This window comes from Lipotes vexillifer, unplaced genomic scaffold (assembly GCF_000442215.2).
Source record: "Lipotes vexillifer unplaced genomic scaffold, Lipotes_vexillifer_v1.1 scaffold606, whole genome shotgun sequence".
NCBI classification, from domain to species: domain Eukaryota; kingdom Metazoa; phylum Chordata; class Mammalia; order Artiodactyla; family Lipotidae; genus Lipotes; species Lipotes vexillifer.
Genome location: NW_006780574.1, coordinates 1,051,175 through 1,072,645, shown reverse-complemented (window position 1 = coordinate 1,072,645; position 21,471 = coordinate 1,051,175). Strand labels below are relative to the sequence as shown.

Here is a 21,471-nt window from a genome sequence, read left to right as displayed (position 1 = left end):
CTTTCCCTTTCCCATCACACTATTTTCAGTTTTGATTTTTTTCATTTGATCTTTTCTGTTTTTCTGTTTAATACATACTAGCATCTGAAATAATATTTCAAGTTTTTAAATGTTTGTTCCAACCTCTAGCTTCTAAAATATAAACTTCTTGAATGAAGAAATATTTTCAGTTTTGTTTCTTAGTCCTTTGTTTCTAAATTAGTGTTATGCTTTGCTCAGAAGCCCTCAAAATATTTATTATTATTATTAGTAGTAGTAGTAGTATTTACTGTTAATCAAATTTTACACAGAGGAAACTAAGATTTATTTTCTAAATTAATCATCAGTTTCTAAATTAGTGTTGGCACACAAAACATATATAAAGTTGCTAAATGAATAAATGGATTTGGGAGTTGGGTTTAAACTAATAGCAGAATGGCACCCTCAGAAATATCATTATCTTTACTGATACAGGAGCTATATAAACAGGTCTCTTGATTCTGTGTGTGACTTCAAAGTTCTTAATCTAGTCTTCGATGCACAGTAAGTGCTCAATGCAGCTTTGTGAACAAATGTAGAAAGAATTGAGGGAAGTCATCATCAGAGAAAAGAATAGTTTACACAGGCATTCAAGAACCAGTGATATCATGGAAATATCAGTGATGACTTAGTAGCTAATACTGCTCAGTTTCAGTAGTTGTGAACATTTACTGTACACAGTAATTCATTACTTACAGAATAATGAAGTTTACCTACCTAACAGGCTGTCATCATTGCAGGTGCCATTAATCAAATATTTTCCTTCTGGGCACACACAGGTGGCCCCAGAAGGATTCAGCAAACAGAGGAATTCACATGCTAGATCCGAGCATGGATTGGGTACTGATCAAAACAAAACAAAAGAAAAAAGAAACACATAACTATAAATACAATAGGTTTCAAAAACATAAAATTCAATACGGTAAAATCATGAATTAGCAATGTTGAAAAGAAATAACATCAAATTTTTACTGGGAGTATCTTATTTCAATATTCCAATTCTCCTTTATAGTTGAAAAGAAATTACTACCCAACATTCAACATTAGAAACTTTACCCTACTTTACATTTCCCGTGAGGGAGAAGAAATTATTCAAGCACATACTTTATCACTTTTCCTTTGGCAAATTTCGGTAGTTTCAAAACTGGTTTAACAGAAACAGCTCCCCCTGGTATTTACAAAGGCTTAAAATCCATATGTAGTTGTCTGTCAGAACACAAACAAAACATGACTTTTTTCCCTAAAAACATGTTTAATATGGTGTCCTTTCCATCAGATAGGAGTTTGTGTGCATGGATAAACGGGTACCACATTTATTTTTGTCTATATTTCTATCCAATTGGTATCCTCTGCAGCCACAGCTGCTGCGTGGCTTTCCATGCAGGATCTGTCATTAGAATGAAACAGAAATGGTATCTAGGTAGTGAAATGGTGACTATGAAAGTGGCTTTCATTCTGTAAGAACCAGTAATCAAACACATATTATACTTAGGGCAGACTTTTATTTATTTATTTTTTATGAAGGTGGAGATATTTGACTATGAATATGAATCAAACAGAACTAGAGGATGAGAGGGAATGTCCTCATATTAACCTTGGAACCATATGTGTTAGATCATTAGCAAAGAGTAGCAAAACACTGAATAATTTCAGGAAGGTTTTAGGGGAATGTATATTGTTTTAATCTGTTTCCAAAACTGATTTGGTAAATATCAGTTGTTACCTTTCCAGACCATCATACCAAATGAGATTAAATCCCTGTTTTTTTTTTTCTTTTTTTTTGCGGTACGCAGGCCTCTCACTGTTGTGGCCTCTCCCGTTGCGGAGCACAGGCCCCGGACGCGCAGGCCCAGCCGCCATGGCTCACGGGCCCAGCCGCTCCACGGCATGTGGGATCTTCCCGGACAGGGGCACGAACCCGTGTCCCCTGCATCGGCAGGCGGACTCTCAACCACTGCGCCATCAGGGAAGCCCAATCCCTTTTTATTTGCCATAAAGAATAATTATAAGTAAATCTGAAAGTTTTTTCAAGGGTGAACTCATACATAAACACAGATTATTAGAATTTCAGCCACATTTTATTCCTTTGTTCTTTGATATTTTTTGTGGCTGTGTTTGAAACAGATCTTTCAAAATAACTATGTCAATTATGTATCTATTTTTTTCTAGGAGAGAAAGTAACAATAAAAGTCATAAACCATGAGAGAAAATACAACCCTTGGGAACAGTTCTCCTCAGATACCTTTAAAGATGAAATGTTAAAGCTATGATTTTTACTTGGTTATCAGTGAGTGAAAAAGGCTAATGACAAATTTCCTTACTTGCGTGGCTTATCTATCGACCCACAAAGTTTTATTAAGAATTTAGAAAAACACAAAATAAGAGACAAATTTTTATAACAACGTTAATTCTAATTCCAAGAAAATACAAACAAATCCTGAAATTTTCATACCTGTTTTAGCAAAAATAGCAACTATTGCATTATTTATTTCTTGTCTTTGGAAATTTGAAAATTCTGGTGATATCAAAATTAAAGTGAACTTAACTTATTGGAGTTAAGCCATGAATAGAGTTAAGAATTTAAAAATACTTTATTTTGAGCATCATAAGAAAGAAACTTTGCCAATATAGATAATAGTATAAAATATTATACTTACAGTCTAGTTGTTTATAGCGATGAGAAATCAAAACACCTTTTGTTTTATCAACATCTAAAGCTAGGTACTCTACTGAACCATGGCCAAATTTTTGTACTCGAAATACACCATTTTTAGGTCCTGCTCCATATATATAATCTTCGAAGACATCAATCCTGTGTGGATGTAACAAGCCTAGAATTTTTAAAAAATGGAGTTGTAAGGGTTGCAATATAAATACTCAGACTTAAGAAAACTAAGTTTATCCAAGATCATATAGAAAATCTTATTCCTGTTCATAAAAAACCTTTCAGAATTAGAATGTTTTTAATATTAGCTGTAACATTGTTAGGATTAATTTATTAGCAGTAGAAATATGCAAGATATTAAACTTGTCACTCAGAACATAAAAAACACTTCCATCATCACTTTAATTATCATCACCATCACAAAGCATTGGCTGGGGGACTTATTATACACAGTAATATTTTCTGCTGTACAGTTTGCAAACAACAACAAAAAGCCTACAGGCCAATGTTATCCATTGCTCAAAACCAGGAATTTACAAAATTATCACTTTGTGTTCTGTATAAAATTAATGGTCAAATTAGATTACCTGAATGACAATTTTATCAATCAATCATGAACTGATTTTAAACAGTAAAATCCTCCTCCAAAATTTGGCATTACTATTAGAGATGGGGTTAAGAAAACAAATTGACAAATGGTAATCATACATATGACTAGTATGGCTGAGAAGAATAGTAATAATAATAATAATAACAATTTTTCATATTTTACAAAATGGCTATTATTTGAGAGAATTTATAAGAAATATAACTTTTGGTACTGAAATTTAAACAAGTAAAATAACAACATTTATATTTCACTTATTATCTAAAGGTTGTAAAACATAAAATGCCTTTTAACATATATTTTCCTTCAATGTTCCTTGAAACAGTAAAATGTACACTTAAGCTAAAACAGGTAAATTTTTGCAATCAATTATGTGAATATGGAATTTTTTTTCCATCTAGGGTTATCATACAAAAAACACACACTTCCAGTAAAGACACAGTGAAAGTTCAATGCAATTATTTTTCTTGAAACTTCTCTGATTTTGTTTAAAAAAAAAAGGAAGCAAAGCAATATTCAGTAAATAAAATATGTAAATATAAAAACCTCAAGTATATATTGTGAACAATTGGTGTTAAATAGGTAAGCGGTTTTGGTAGGAAAGGGAAAGAAGAACAGAAGGGAAATCGATTAGTTTCATCAGAAAGAACTGAGATTGCCAGGCAAAAAAAGTGTGAGACACAGAAAGGAGTCAAAAATGAGAGTAAAAAATAGGAGGTAGACACAGAGATGGAGATATAAAAGGGTGCCACAAAAGAAGAGCACATGTAGATTCTGCAGTCACTTGTGTGAGAGGTAAGTTGTCATTTTTACATGTTGCTTTTCACATGGATGAGAATATCCCTATCAACTACCTAAAATAATAATTTTTACTATGATGTTTTACTATATACAATAACTCATTTCCTACTTATCACTGCAATTTGAAATACAAATTAGCGTTCACAGGCACTAATCTCGACTACATGAACTGTTCTGCTCAGAATAGAACATCCACGGAAGCAACAAACAGAATGAATATTTTTTGAATCCGGGTAGCAACGGACCACGTTTGTTCTAGAGTCAAGAAGTTCTTCTGGCCTGGCCTCTTTGTTATCCTAGTAAGAATGAAAATTGTAAGGAGCAGTAAGAGCTGTAAGTTGAAAAGAGAGAGAATTTGAGGAAATACAGAATGTAAAGCTTTCATACTTATATTTATGTATCATTATTTAATACTTTCAGTGATAATTAAAAGCAAAAACAAGAGCACTTCACAAACCTTGTTTGCTGCTGACAGAGATTACTGAATCAGAGCCGTCATATAGAACGCTGCCAATAACAGAGAGCTCAAGGTCAGCCCAGTATATCCGTTCACTGAAATGATCCACGGCCAGACCTGCAAAATCAATACACACAGACAAATAACAGCAATACATTTGAGATTATTTAAAATTATGTTTCTGCTCTTTTAATGTCTTATTATAATTGACATTTTTCTTCCAACATCTTAGAAATTACCCAGTCTATATCACAGTAGTGCAAAAATCAGAAAAACTGAAATAGCTTAATCCCTATCTGAAATACATGTGTATAGATTACATAGAATTTATTTAATAAACTGTGGCAAAAAATTCTTACTTCACATAGGGAAAGCCACCCTAAATATCTTTCCTTTCTACACTTCTTTCTTAATTATGGTTATTTTCTAAAAGCATTTCCCATGATACTTTCATCATTTAAATCACTTACCCAACCATTATTTAAAATAATTCAGTGTAATTAGTTATATTTTGAATCTTTTCATGAAGGTGCATTTCTCAGAATATAAAAGGTTCATGGGCTTAATCATAAGATATTTTCACCCACTTGGAGTTAGTCTACAGTGTTATGAAACACCTGTGTGCAGGCTGAAGTATAAATTGACTAAAGATTGATGTTTATAGTAGGGAAGAATGAATAGTAAGTTCCTTAATTAAGGTTCTAGTTGTATTGATACTTAAATTTTTCACTCTAATTTTTTAGTCTAATCATTAATTTGCTCTGAGACTGTTTGTCCTTCTTTATATCATCAGTATCTGTTAGTGAATACCAACGGACTAACATAATATGTAGTAAAAAATCATGTTTTGCTATTTATTCAACTTTTAATTTTGTATTTCATAATGTGACTGGAGTCTAGCTGGTGTATTCTTGCACAGATACCAACACATATAATACCTTAAGTAAACTTCATTCAGTATAGAAGAGTACGATCTATGACATATGAATTATATAACAAATCCTCACTGCTATAGATATTCAATTTTTACGACATAGCTAGTCTTTAGATATGACATACTTTGATAGTACAATGCAATCAAAATACCTTTGGCATCTGAATGCTAAAGAGCTTTCTGAATCAGCTCATTCAATAAAAAAACCGAGGTACCTCTCAATGGCAAGGCAACTGAATGAAAAGTATTTTCGAGTTTACAATAATTGTATTCCTGTGTAGATGGGCCAAGATTAACAATCAAAAGGAAAGCATATCATGCTTCATTTCATTTGGGAATAATTCTTCAGTTCAGTATGTAGATCTATCCCAAATGTAATCAAACTAAATATAAATATTTCTCCTCAAGTAGAATATAAAGATGTTCTATGCTCAATCAGCCTCTGAGAAATGAGTTAACAATTAAAACAAGTGGCCCATGTTTTACTAGTTTCTGCTCAATGATTAATTTGTTATTTGGAGTTATGCTGGGAATTAGGTTTTTGTTTCTTCATGTATAATTATGGGTAACATGAACCATAAAACCATCCAGCTTCCTGCTGCCGCCATTCTGTTTCAAAAAGGTTATCTCAGAAAGATTGAAAACGCTTTTCTTTCTCTCCCACCAGTGTAATACAATACTACATACTAGTACCTGGCAGTGTATGGTGCAAGGGAGGAGCTTTTTTTTTTTAAAAAGCTGTTCCCAACATAATGCGTCTCTACATTTGAATATTAAATTTGTTAATCATATAAAAGAAGAAGACAATGGGTGTGTAATATAATTTAATTACTAATATTGTTTCCTCAGATTCAGCAGCAGTAAAAATTTCTCAAACGTGTCATACATTGCATTGTTAGTCTAGGCTTTAGACAAACACATCTTTATCATCTCCAGTCCCATACCGTACTATTTTGGATTGAATTACAACTAGATAAAAATTATATAACAAAGCTTTTAGATGAGTGGGATTTATATTCCCCCACATCCACAAATCAATGATTTTGATTTTTCCTTAAGCCCTTTAATGAAACAGATAGTCTTTTAAATTAAAAAGTTAAAAAAGGAATCAACTTACATTTTTGTTATAGAGATGAGTCAAGTTTATATGAAAGAACAAGTTCATTTCTATATCTTTAAAAAAATCACATCTATTTTTTGTCTTTAACAAAGAAGCAATAATAAAATGGGGGAAAAATCAAGTCCCAGGAAAGTTATTCTTACCTGAACTGGGAATGGTGAATATTTGGAACCAAGTCAGTGTAAGTACAGAAAATTTAAAATAAAATGTCATACTTGTTCTAATCAAGCATAATGGAATCACAGTTTGGAAGTGTTATGAAAGATAAAGTCTCAATAAGTTTTAGGAGCACATGATAATGACCCTTATTGTGTATTCATTTTCTAAACATCTCCCATGATATCAAGACTACTGCTACATTTTAGGGATTTTTGAATCTAACTTTTGTTGAACTCTGAAATTTTCCAAGATCCTCCCACTAGTTCCCCTATTTCCACTATGATCTAAAAAGAAGAAAGAAAATGGTAAAAAAATCTTATGAGAAATGACCACAGTACCAATGTGATATTTAAGAGAGAAAACTTGGAGAGAGAAATAAATTAAAATCACTATGTTTTCAGAAAGAGAGAAAAAGATTTTATACATTTTGTGTTAAAGGAAAGTCAAGATTTGTAAGGTAGTAATACCCAACAGGTGTGCACTACCCTATTCTTGATTTAAGAGGTATAAGAGGGGTCCAAAAAACTAAAAATACTTAACACTATGTCAAATTTATTTTTAAAAAATTGTTAAAAGTATTTTTTGAGATAGGTTGCCTACATAGGGTCTTAGATTCTGAACTACATTAAAGTTGTTTTTACACATATATGTATATATATGTAATATATATATACACATACACACCATACATGCACACACACATATCTGCTTATGAGTGTTAGTAAAATAATGTATCAAGGAATTGCAAAATAGTCCTTAAGTTTTTATCTATTTCATTTAATTAGAGATCTTTTGGTGGTCAATGACAAAGAATTTACTGAGTGAATCAAATAATTACGACTGGTCCAGGGCCAGTGTGTACTTGTTTATTCTCTCAGAAATTGCCACAATTTGAGAGGAGGGAAAGGTAACATAAATAAGCTTCTGGATATCAAATTATATGGTATTTAAATCAGACTCATGTAATTCTACATGCCCTTCTACTGAAGGGAAAACTGGAAAGTATCCTTATCTGACACAGAATTCATTAACTCAATACATATTTGTAAGGCAACTCTCTTGCACCATACACTGCCAGGTACTAGTATGTAGCAAAGAATAAAACAGATAATGTTCCTGCTCTCATGGAGCGTCCTACTCAACCACCACACAATTGATTGAATCAGAATATAGATTATGCTTCTTATATTTAATATAGGGCCTAACAAAATGAAGTGTGCCATTTGTTAAAAGAGATCTTAATACCATACCATGGGTTAGAGTGTTAAAAATTGCAGGCATTCATCTCTTCATTCATTCAACATATAATTAGTCTTAAGCACATACTATTTACAGGCACTATAACATTCTACAGGGGATATAACAATAATATCCATTATGGTTTTGGTTTAACCTGTTATGGTCTTGCTGGGCACATAGATTATACATTAAGGAGTCAGTGATCTACTATATCATTAAAGCAGTAGATTATGGAGTACCAAGCATGGAGATAACAAGTGCTTTCAAAGCCCAGAAAACTGAGGTATTCTCATGAGTTTGGAAAGGAGGCAATGGCAGTGCTGGTGGTGAGCAAATACAGGGCTGTCTGGGTGGTGGGCTAACTATCCGATCAGTACAATTCCAACCCTAGAATGCACAGAGGCTATATAAAGGGATAGAGACAATTTTCTATCTATTCCTATTGCTGTTCATAATGCTGATATCACCTTCACTCTATTGAAGTACAGAGTATAACCAAATGTACTGCATCCTAGTGCACACAGTCATTCATGGATGCATCAGGAAAGACAGAATTTCCTTTAAACCCCAAACGTAAAGAACAAGATGTTACAAATGGAGAGAAACAGAGGCATTATTATAGTTACTGATTTCATATAATAACTTTGGAGTCAGGTAAAATATTTATAAACATACACCAACAAAAGAGAGAATATAGGTACGAATAAGTCTAAGATGTTTCTAGGAAGACATAAGCAATGAATGTACTTCCATGTAAGGATATCTTATAGAATATATTTGCATAAGTGCACCTGTCCTTCCACATATAACATGCATATATGCATATAGATGCAGAATGACTAACTGCCAGCTTTTCATTGTTACTTTCTAGTAATATTCTATTTATAAAATCTAAATTATCTATTATTTCCTAAAAATCTTCTGAGATTTGTTTTTGACTCATTTGTATATCAATAACATTTGGCATGCCATACTTAAGAGTTATTAAAGATAAAGACAACACTGAGAGATGTTTCTGCTTGATGGAATAAAATCCTGCCTAATTATACAAGACTAGCATTTCCAATATTAAGAAATTCATTTATTAAGCAGATCGGCATGAAATAAAGCAATAAATTTTTACATGTGGTATGTGGACTTTTTTAAATCTTACAGAATTCTAATTGATATACAGTGAGAAAATTAATCAAATTAACAAAATATACTAAATGACATTTTTAAATGTGGATAAAAATAATAATTAGTCCCATGAAAACTAGAATTGCACCTGTGAGCCACTCAGCACTACAGGACTGGCAGTAGAAATACATTCACAGGACAACTAACTGCTGAACAATCATCGACAGGAAGACAGTGGAACTCACCAAAAAAGATATCCCACATCCAAAGACATAGGAGAAGCTGCAATGAAATGGTAGGTGGGGAGCAATCACAATAAAATCAAATCCCATAACTGCTGGGTGGGTGACTTACAAACTGGAGAACAATTATATCACAGAAGTACACCCACTGAGTGAAGGTTCTGAGCTTCACGTCAGTCTTCCCAACCTGGGGGTCCAGCAATGGGAGGAGGAATTCCCAGAGAATCAGACTTTGAGGGCTAGCAGGATTTGATTACAGGACTTCCACAGGACTGGGGGAAACAGAGACTCCACTCTTGGAGAGAACACACAAAGCAGTGTGAGCATCAGGTCCCAGCGGGAAGGAGTAGTGAACCAATATGAGACTGAACCAGACCTACCTGCTAGTGTTGGAGGGTCTCCTGCGGGGGGCGGGGGTGTCTGTGGCTCACCGTGGGAACAAAGACACTGGCAGCAGAAGTTCTGGGAAATAGTCCTTGGTGTGAACCCTCCCGGAGTCCATTAGCCCCACCAAAGAGCCTGTAGGCTCCAGTGCTGGGTTGCCTCAAGCCAAAAAATACCAGGGAGGGGACTCAGCCCCACCCATCAGCAGACAAGCAGATTAAAGTTTTACTGACCTCTGCCCACCAGATCAATACCCAGCTCTACCCACCATCAGTCCCTCCCATCAGGAAGCTTGCACAACCCTCTTAGATAGCCTCATCCACCAGAGGGCAGACAGCAGAAGCAAGAAGAACTACAATCCTGAAGCCTGTGGAACGAAAACCACATTCACAGAAAGACAGACAAAATGAAAAGGCAGAGGACTAGGTAACAGATGAAGGAACAAGATAAAACCCCAGAAAAACAAGTAAATGAAGTGGAGATAGGCAACCTTCCAGAAAAAGAATTCAGAATAATGAGAGGGAAGATGATCCAAGACCTTGGAAAAAGAATTGAGGCAAAGATCAAGAAGATGCAAGAAATGTTTAACAAAGACCTAGAAGAATTAAAGACCAAACAAACAGATGAACAATACAATAACTGAAATGAAAAATCTACCAGAAGGAATCAATAACAGAATAACTGAGGCAGAAGAACAGATAAGTTACCTGGATGACAGAATGGTGGAATTCACTGCTGTAGAACAGAATAAAGAAAAGAGAAGAAATGAAGACAGACTAAGAGACCTCTGGGACAACATTAAACACACCAACATTTGCATTATAGAAGCCCCAGAAGGAGAAGAGAGAGAGAAAGGACCCAAGAAAATACTTGAAGCGATTATAGTTGAAAACTTCCCAAACATGGGAAAGAAAATAGCCACCCAAGTCCAGGGAGTGCAGTGAGTCCCAGGCAGGGTAAACCCAAGGAGGAACATGCCGAGACACATAGTAATCAAATAGACAAAAATTAAAGACAAAGAAAAATTACTAAAAGCAACAAGGGAAAAACAACAAATAACATACAAGGGAACTACCAAAAGGTTAACAGCTGATTTCTCAGCAGAAACTCTACAAGCCAGAAGGGGGTGGCACGATATATTTAAAGTGATGAAAGGGAAAAACCTACAACCAAGATTACTCTACCCAGCAAGGATCTCATTCAGATTTGATGAAGAAATCAAAAGCTTTACAGACAAGCAAAATCTAAGAGAATTCAGCAACACCAAACCAGCTCTACAACAAATGCTAAAAGAACTTCTCCAAGTTTGAAACACAAGAGAAGAAAAGGACCTAAAAAACAAACCCAAAACACTTAAGAAAATGGTAATGAGAACATACATATTGGTAATCATCTTAAATATGAATGGGTTAAGTGCTCCAACCAAAAGACACAGGCTCACTGAATGGATACAAAAACAAGACCCATATATATGCTGTCTACAAGAGACCCACTTCAGACCTAGGGACACATACAGACTGAAAGTGAAGGGATGGAAAAAGATACTCCACGCAAATGGAAATCAAAAGAGAGCTGGAGTAGCAAAACTCATAGCAGATAAAATAGACATTAAAATAAAGAATGTTACAAGAGACAAGGAAGGACACTACATAATGATCAAGGGATCAATCCAAGAAGAAGATATAAGATTTATAAATATATACATACCCAACATAGAAGCACCTCAATACATAAGGTAAATGGTAACAAGCTATAAAAGAGGAAATAAATAGTAACACAATAATAGTGGGGAACACCTCACTTACACAAATGGACAGATCATCCAGACAGAACATTAATAAGGAAACACAACCTTTAAATGACACAATAAACCTGATAGATTAATTGATATTTATAGGACATTCCATCTGAAAACAGCAGATTACACTTTCCTCTCAAGTGCACACAGAACATTCTCCAGGATAGATCACATCTTGGCTCACAAATCAAGCCTCAGTAAATTTAAGAAAATTGAAATCATAGCAAGAATCTTTTCTGACCACAAAACTATGAGATTAGAAATCAGTTGAAGGGGAAAAAATGTAAAAAACACGAACACATGGAGGCTAAACCATACATTACTAAATTACCAAGAGATCACTGAAGAAATCAAAGAGGAAATCAAAAAATACATAGAGACAAATGACAATAAAAACATGACAATCCAAAACCTATGTGATGTAGCAAAAGCAGTTTTAAGAGGGAAGTTTATAGCAATGAAATCCTACCTCAAGAAACAAGAAAAATCTCAAATAAACAACCTAACCTTACACCTAAAGGGACTAGAGAAAGAAGAACAAGCAAAACTCAAAAGTTAGTAGAAGGAAAGAAATCATAAAGATCAGAGCAGAAATAAATGAAATAGAAACAAAGAAAACAATAGCAAAGATCAATAAAACTAAAATCTGGTTCTTTGAGAAGATAAACAAAATCGATAAACCTTTAGCCAGACTCATCAAGAAAAAGACAGAGAGGATTCAGATCAATAAAATTAGAAATGAAAAAGGAGAAGTTACAACAGACACCGTAGAAATACAAAGCATCCTAAGAGACTACTACAAGCAACTCTACGCCAGTAAAATGGACAACGTGGTGAAATGGACAAATTCTTAGAAAGGTATAACCTTCCAAGACTGAACCAGGAAGAAATAAAAAATGTGAACAAACCAATCACAAGTAGTGAAATTGAAACTGTGATTAAAAATCTTCCAACAAACAAAAGTCCAGGACCAGATGGCTTCACAGGTGAAGTCTATCAAACATTTACAGAAGAGCTAACACCCATCCTCTCAAACTCTCCCAAAAAATTGCAGAGTAAGGAACACTCCCAAACTCAATCTACGAAGCCACCATCACCCTGATACCAAAATCAAAGACACTAAAAAAAGAAAATTACAGACTAATATAGAATAATGAATATAGATGCAAAAATCCACAAAATACTAGCAAACAGAATCCAATGACACATTAAAAGTTTCATACATCTTCCTCAAGCAGGATTTATCCCAGGAATGCAGGGATTCTTCAATATATGAAAATCAATTAATGCAATACACCATATTAACAAAGGGAAGAATAAAAACCATATGATCATCTCAATAGACGCAGAAAAAGCTTTTGACAAAATTAAACACCCATTTATGATAAAAACTCCCCAGAAAGTGGGCATAGAGGGAACCTACCTCAACATAATAAAGGCCATATATGACAAACCCACAGCAAACATCATTCTCAATGGTGAAAAACTGAAAACATTCTTTCTAAGATCAGGAACAAGACATGATGTCCAGTCTCACAACTATTATTCAACATAGCTTTGGAAGTCCTAGCCATGGCAATCAGAGAAGAAAAAGATATAAAAGAATACAAATTGGAAGAGAAGAAGTAAAACTGTCACTATTTGCAGATGACATGATACTATATGTAGAGAATCCTAAAGATGCCACCAGAAAATTACTAGAGGTAATCAATGAATTTGGTAAAGTTGCAGGATACAAAATTAATGCACAGAAATCTCTTGCATTCCTATACACTAACAACGAAAGATCAGAAAGAGAAATTAAGGAAACAATCCCATTCACCATTGCAACAAAAAGAATAAAATACCTAGGAATAAACCTACCTAAGGAGGTAAAAGATCTGTACTCAGAAAACTATGACCCTGATGAAAGAAATCAAAGGTGACACAAACAGATGGAGAGATATACCATGCTCTTGGATTGGAAGAACCAATGTTGTGAAAATGACTATACTACCCAAAGCAATCTACAGATTCAATGCAATCCCTATCAAATTACCAATGGCATTTTTTACAGAACTAGAACAAAATATTTCACAATTTGTATGCATACACAAAAGACCCCAAATAGCCAAAGCAATCTTGAGGGGAAAAAATGGAATTGGAGGAATCAGGCTCCCTGACTTCAGACTATACTACAAAGCTACAGTAATCAAGACAGTATGGTACTGGCACAAAAATAGAAATATAGATCAATGGAACAGGATAGAAAGCCCAGAGATAAACCCACGCACTTATAAATGCACAACTAATCTACGGCAAAGGAGGTAAGGATATACAATGGAGAAAAGACAGTCTCTTCAATAAGTGGTGCTGGGAAAACTGGACAGCTACATGTAAAAGAATGAAATTAGAACACTCCCTAACACCATACACAAAAATAAACTCAAAATGGATTAAAGTCCTAAATGTAAGACCGGACACCATAAAACTCTTAGAGGAAAACATGGGAAGAACACTCTCTGACATAAATCACAGCAAGATCTTTTTTGACCCACCTCCTAGAGAAATGGAAATAAAAACAAAAATAAACAAATGGGACCTAATGAAACTTACAAGCCTTTGCACATCAAAGGAAACTATAAACAAGACGAAAAGACAACCCTTAGAATGGGAGAAAATATTTGCCAATGAATCAACGGACAAAGGATTGATCTCCAAAATATATAAAAAACTCATGCAGCTCAATATTAAAAAAACAAACAACCCAATCAAAAAATGCACAGAAGACCTAAACAGACATTTCTCCAAAGAAGACATACAGATGGCCAAGAGGCACATGAAAATCTGCTCAACATCACTAATTATTAGAGAAATGCAAATCAAAACTACAATCACCTGATACTGGTTAGAATGGGCATCATCAGAAAATCTACAAACAACAAATGCTGGAGAGGGTGTGGAGATAAAGGAACCCTCTTACACTGTTGGTGGGAATGTAAATTGATACAGCCACTATGGAGAACTATATGGAGGTTCCTTAAAAAACTAAAAGTAGAATTACCATATGACCCAGCAATCCCACCTCTGGGCATATACCCAGAGCAAACCATAATTCAAAATGACACATGCACCCCAATGTTCATTGCAGCACTATTTACAATAGCCAGGTCATGGAAGCAAGCTAAATGTCCACTGACAGATGAATGAATAAAGAGGATGTGGTACATAAATACAATGGAATATTACTCAGCCATAAAAAGGAACAAAATTGGGTCATTTGTAGAGACGTGGATGGACCTAGAGACTGTCATACAGAGTGAAGTAAGCCCGAAAGAGAAAAACAAAGATTGTATATTAACGTATATATGTAGAATCTAGAATAATGATACAAATGAACCAGTCTGTAGGCAGAAATAGAGACACAGAGGTAGAGAACAAATGTATGGACACCAAGTGGGGAAACTAGGGGGGGCAGTGGTATTGGTGGGATGAATTGGGAGATTGTGTTTGACATATATACACTAATATGTATAAAATAGATAACTAATAAGAACCTGCTGTATAAAAATAAAATGAAATAAAATTCAAAAAAAAAAGGAAATACATTCACAGGCAAGATGCCATCAAAAAAAAAAATTCATGTTATGGAGTTATGGTGGACAAGGTACAAATGCAAGGCTGTAGTACATGGCATATTATTTCTATAATTATTCTTAGTCTCTTAGGTATTCAAGAAATTATACCAATCAATTTACATTGGTTTTAACTTCTGATGTAAATGAATTGTTATAAATTCTCTGTAAGGTAAATATTATCATATGCATTTTATAAATAAGAACATTGGTGCTGAAAAGTTTATGCAGGTTGCGCAATTTTAACTCAAGCCTATATAAATGGAAGGCTTATACTCTTTCTACGCCTCCATATTTCTTCTGTCTAATACACTATGCTATGCCCAATAGGGTATACCATCTTCCTTTTGAAACTTTTCTGTCAGCTATTATGGCACTGAATTCTGTTGCTTTGCTCCTATTTCTCAAACACCTCTGTAGTCTTTATTTTTGATCCTGACTCTTCTGAATATAAGAATCTCACACATATCTACCCTAAGAAGCCTCTGTTTTCTCCTCCCTTGTCTATCTTAACTCCAGCAAGTTTAAATCATCAGTTTTCTATTGCCAGTTCTCTGAACTAAGTTTCTAGTTCTGCTTTGAGCTCCAGAACTAAAATCTCCAATTCTCTGTGAGATATCTCCATCTGATTGACTTAGGTTGGTCATGTCCACAACTACAACACATGATAGCAAGGAAATAACACTCCCTTCATAAATAAATTTCCCAAGAATGCCTGTCTCAGATTCCCTCATAAGAACTCTCAGACAGGCAATTCTATACATTGCTTCCTGAATCATTTTTTAAAATGAAAATAATGTTATGTATACCATGGCTATGTAAGATGTTAACATCAGAGAAGCTATTTTTAAATCAATTGTCCAACTTTCCTATTGAATAGAAGTCTAAAATTAGTTAAAAATAAAAAAAGTTAAGAAAAAGAAGTAGAAAGTTCTTTAAAAAATGAAATAGTGTTTGAGCAGATCATGCCACTTTCCTCAAAATCTCCAGTGGCTTGCTTCCCTTAAAGCTAGAATAGAATCCAGTCCTTATCAGTGTGTTCCAGGGCCTGGATGATCTGACTCTGGTCACCTTGTCACTCTCACATCTACTATTCTCCCGAGTTGATCATATGCTTCTAGGCATACAGCCATCCCTTGGTGTTTGCAGGGGATTGGTTATAGGATCCCCCATGAATACCAAAACCTGCAAACACTCAAGTCCTTTATATAAAATGGCATATTATAGTCAGCCCTCGGTACCTGTGGGTTCAGTAAATTCAACCTACCATGGATACGGAGCGCCAACTGTCCTAACATTATTGCTGTTTCTTACACATGCTAAGTTCATTCCTAACTCATAACTTGCCATACTGACTACTTGGAAAGCTCTTTCTTCACATAATCACATAGTTTGCTATCTCTCTTTATTCAGTCATCTTCTCAAATATCACCTTTCTAGAGATGATTACTTTGATAATCATAACTAAAATAGTACCTTCCCATAACTGCCCATCTCTTATGTTTTGTTTTCTATATAGCTTTTATAATTATCTGACATGATGTATCCTACATATTCTATCCTATACAGGAAGGTAAGTTTCATGAGAATTGGAACTTTCTTCACAAGGGCAGGAAATTATTTCTTCAGCATCTGGAACAATTTCTGTCACCACGTGAGTGTTCAATTAGTATTTGTTAAATCACTGAATTGAGACACACCTACATAAATAAACTAAATCCCAATGATTATTCCTTCCTATAAGAGTAAAAACAATCTACTTGGAGGAAAAGGCATAAGGCACATTAAAAGTAATAAAAATATAAGTACCAAATATAAAGTTTCAACTTTACATTGTTAAATAACATATGCTATAGAAAGCCTAATTGTTAAATAACATGCTAAGCCTAATTGCAAAATAACATATGCTATAGAAAATGTATTGTTTTCTTTTTGATGGGGATGTAGTGGGAGGGGGTGGGGGATGGCACAAAAATCTCTGAGGCTTCTGCAGTATGAAAATATTTTATTGAGGAAGTACTAAACTTAGACCTTACAAGACTGGTAAGATTCCTCTAGGTACACAGAAGTTGGAAGGGCATTCTAGATGAGGGATCTGGGAGGAAAATGGCATAGGAGAAAGAACAGGAATGCAGAAAAAAGACCTGAGCTCCTGAACAGTCTTGGAAGTACAGAGAGTATAGACGGGTAGTTTAGATGACATGGCTGGAAGGGAGATTAAAGCCAGATTGAAAAGAGCTGTGAGTGTCTTCCACAAAAATTGTTTATGTGTTCCCACCTGTCTATTCATTTAGTCTCTCATCCTCTAGGAATATTACCATCTATTCCAATATCATTAACACATAGCTGTAAAAACACCCTAACACAATGCTATAAACTGTCAAAATTCCATGCAGGTGAAATCCTACTAATAGCCTTATAACTTAGGTAATTGTCAAATAATATCCCCATAATATCACCAGCAGTATGGTAAGAACCTGACTTTCAAGTTGGGAAAGTACAACATGAAATGTTAATGACTTTTATAAAGTCATACTATAACTTATTTTATCTGCTTTTAAAAATGATTATATTGCCAACAAAACTAGAAAGAACGGCAATAATATTATACTTAGGACACTACTTCACATTTTAGACTGTGTGGGACACATATCATACCTGTGGGTCTCTGTAAATTCTTTTGTACTAAAATTCTTCTCAGAGTACCGTCCATGGCCGCTTCTTCTATGTGGGAGTGGTCCCCAACAATGGTCCAGTACATCATCCTGAAGAGATAGGTCAAGTTGGTTAGCCTGGTGAATGTGCTGTTACAACCCAAAACAGGGTCTCTTCAGATCCGGTGCATCAGAATCACCTTAGAGTCCCTGAAAATTGCCTGAAAAGGCAGATTTCTGGACCCAACTCTAAACCTATAGAGTGAGTACCTCCAAGAGGGGGCCCCAGGAGTCAACAATGTAAAAGTCGTACCTATTCCCTAAAATTTGAGAGCCACTGTTTAATAGGCTCACTTGATAGGCAAAGTTCAATTTTGAAAATTTCCTCAAAATTTTAGAAGAAAAATATTTCTAACACTTGAAATTATCTTCTTATCATGACAGAATATTCATTTTACTATAGATGATGCATCAATATGCTTTTGTTTTTGATATAGTAATTATTTTCTCAGACATAAATAATTTTCTCACTTAGAAGACACCACTTAGAAGACCACCACTTAGAGGTCACTTCTTTGACCACATAACATAATTCTAGTAAGTAAACAGCAGTTGCCTCTTTATACTCAGGATCTAATGATCCACTTTATGGGTGATTAGGAGTTTTATTTAACATTTCCCTATTTCCTTTTTGGTCATTGCTTATAAATAAAAAATAAGAGAGTAAAAAAGGAAAAAATCTAGCCGAGTAAAGGGAATATATGTGTTAAATTGTTTAAATTTGTTTATACATATGCCTCCATTTTTTATTACCAGAAATAGCCCAAGTCACTAATATTCTACACTTAACATGTTTAATATTATTTTTAATGTCTCAAAAATTCGATTTTGGATTAACTACAGTGGTTATGTTTTTCATATCAGTTTCATTAATCTGAATGCACACATAACATATACACTGAATGCACACATAACATACACTAAATGTATAAAGTAGCAACTGTTCAGGAAGAAGAATATATTTTGCACCACCATTTGGTGTGAAAAGGACATGCTTTTTGTACAGGAGGAGTAGAGGGATTTTCAGAAGTCTTGTGAATCTATTATACATTGAACACTCTTCCAGAAACAACACTACAGAGCGTGGGTGGGACAATCTGTAAAAATAGATACTCATATCAAGAAATATAAATAACCAGGTTGTTAACCTACCCTCTTTTAGGATTTACAGCAATAGCATAGGGTTCTCCAGCCATATTTGTTAAGAGTCTGGTGCAGTTGGGGCCATTCAGCTGTCCTACGTTGATAGAGTATCTCAGACTGGTCCAGTGAGTAGTGTAGTAACTGAACCAGTGCATTCTAGAATGGTCAGTCCAATAAATATTTCCGGCAACCCAGTCAACTGCAACGTCCCTGGGCCTTTTAAATTCAGGACACTAAAAGAAAACAAAACAACAAACCACAGTATTTTCAAAAGCAAATTGGCAGAGTTTTCTATATCTATACATTGAGATTGTTTGGGAATCTTCTTAACATGGTCAGTGTTAATTGTTACATAGATTTTTTAAAATCCCCAACATACTTTATTTTATTCTTAGTTTTTATAGATGTATAATTTCACAAATCCTAAGTATACAACTCACTGGAGTTTTACCTATCACTGCCCCTGTTTAACCACCACCCTACTAGAATACTTCCAGAATTGTAGAAGGTTCACTTGTGACCTCTCCCAGTTAGTATTTCTCTTAGAATAAGCATAATCCTAACATCTAAGTCACAGATTAGCTTAAACAAATCCACATAAACAGAATCATACTCTTCTATTCCTGACTTCTTTGACTCAACATCATGTTTGTGAAATATACCCATATTGGTGTGCATGTCAGTTATTAATTGCTTTTTATTTCTGGGTAATATTTCAGAATATGAAATATTATTCATGAATATATATCAATTTGTTTACCATTTTACTGGTAATATATATTTTGCTTGTTTACAATTTTAGACCATTACAAATAAAATTATGAATATTCCTTTACGTGTCTTTTGGTGGACACAAACTCATTTCTGTTGAGTATTTAATAAGAAATAGAATGGTTGAGTCTTAAGATATACTTATGACTGCTTAAATAGATAGGGCTAGAATTTTTTTTTCAAAGAATCTGTACCAATATTCACTCTTTTCAGGAATTTAAGAAAGTTCCAGTTGCTCTGCATCCTTACCATATATAATTTGATTTAAAATTGAAAAAGAAAGTTAATACAAACAGACACATTTAGAGAGATACTATATTTAAATGTCTTTTGAGGAAAGTTACAAACTCTGTCATTTATACTAAATCTGCTAGCTTGGATTTTCTGTGCAATAGTATATTACTGAATTATTGTGAGACAAAGGTAAGAGGGTTCATTGGGAATAGACAGCAAGGAAAATAATGTATGCTGTGCCCTTCAATTAACTTGATCACTTTGAGCAGGAACTAGTGTAGTAATTAATTTGACGTGGTCAGGTTTATTGTGCATAAACAAAAGTGAGAAGAAATTCTCAGGGGTATTATATCAAGAATAGAAACAATTATTTGAAGGTCATTATAACTAGACATGTAGTCAATGCGTAAGAGCATTGTTAGGACCTGGTAACCAGTGGAAATATGGGTTTTTAACACATGACTGTTTCTTCTGTGATTTACTAGTGAACACATTTTATTAAAGAGTGGGCTTGGATTAAAAGAAAACAAACTGAACTTCTCAAAAAGAACGTGAGATGCCAAGAAACAGGAATTACAAGTCACTGTCTGCCATGTGATTACTGAGATCTCAAAGAAGGAAAAATATGGCTTGAACTAAACACAGAACTCATAGAAATGTCTAATGACCTTTATTATCAATCTTTTCACTTATTGGTTTAAAAACTAAAATTATGAAATTTTAAAGTAATCTACTTCTCAACTCTAATAATACTCTCCATCTACCCAGTGATATCTCATAGCTAACTGAAGTTAAATGAAAGCACTCTACAATACCACATGGTCTAAACATGCCATATAAATAATATTCATAAATGGGTAGACTATAAAGATTTGTCCTAGCCAAAACACAAAATCATTTTCAAGTGTTCCAATATTATGTAAACTAATTGTAATTTTTTTTCTGATTATTTCAGCACTTAAAAGTAAATATATCGGACGAGGGGAAGATGGCGGAAGAGTAAGACACGGAGATCACCTTCCTCCCCACAGATACACAAGAAATACATCTACATGTGGAATAACTCCTACAGAACACCTACTGAACGCTGGCGGAAGACCTCAGACCTCCCAAAAGACAAGAAAGTCCCCACGTACCTGGGTAGGGCAAAAGACAAAAGAATAAACAGAGACAAAAGGATAGGGACGGGACCTGCACCAGTGGGAGGGAGCCGTGAAGGAGGAAAGGTTTTCACACACTAGGAAGCCCCTTCGCGGGTGGAGACTGCGGGTGGCGGAGGGGTGAGCTTCGAAGCCGCGGAAGAGAGCACAGCAACAGGAGTGCGGAGGGCAAAACGGAGAGATTCCAGCACAGAGGATCGGTGCCGACCGGTACTCACCAGCCCGAAAGGCTTGTCTGCTCACCCGCCAGGGCGAGCGGGGCTGCGAGCTGAGGCTCAGGCTTCAGGGAGAG

The 21,471-nt window shown here is 34.7% G+C and overlaps 1 protein-coding gene across 1 annotated transcript in view; it reads right to left on the bottom strand.

Annotated features, from left to right (window-relative positions):
• Window positions 1–21,471, bottom strand: part of LRP1B (LDL receptor related protein 1B) — a gene marked incomplete at its 5' end in the record, with an annotated part of 1,013,530 nt that overhangs the window by 97,561 nt on the left and 894,498 nt on the right. The window contains 5 exons of the mRNA XM_007453725.1: window positions 736–861; window positions 2,676–2,849; window positions 4,549–4,665; window positions 17,816–17,922; window positions 19,024–19,247. Of these exons, the coding sequence (XP_007453787.1) occupies window positions 736–861; window positions 2,676–2,849; window positions 4,549–4,665; window positions 17,816–17,922; window positions 19,024–19,247 (748 nt within the window). The remainder of the gene's footprint in view (window positions 1–735; window positions 862–2,675; window positions 2,850–4,548; window positions 4,666–17,815; window positions 17,923–19,023; window positions 19,248–21,471) is intronic.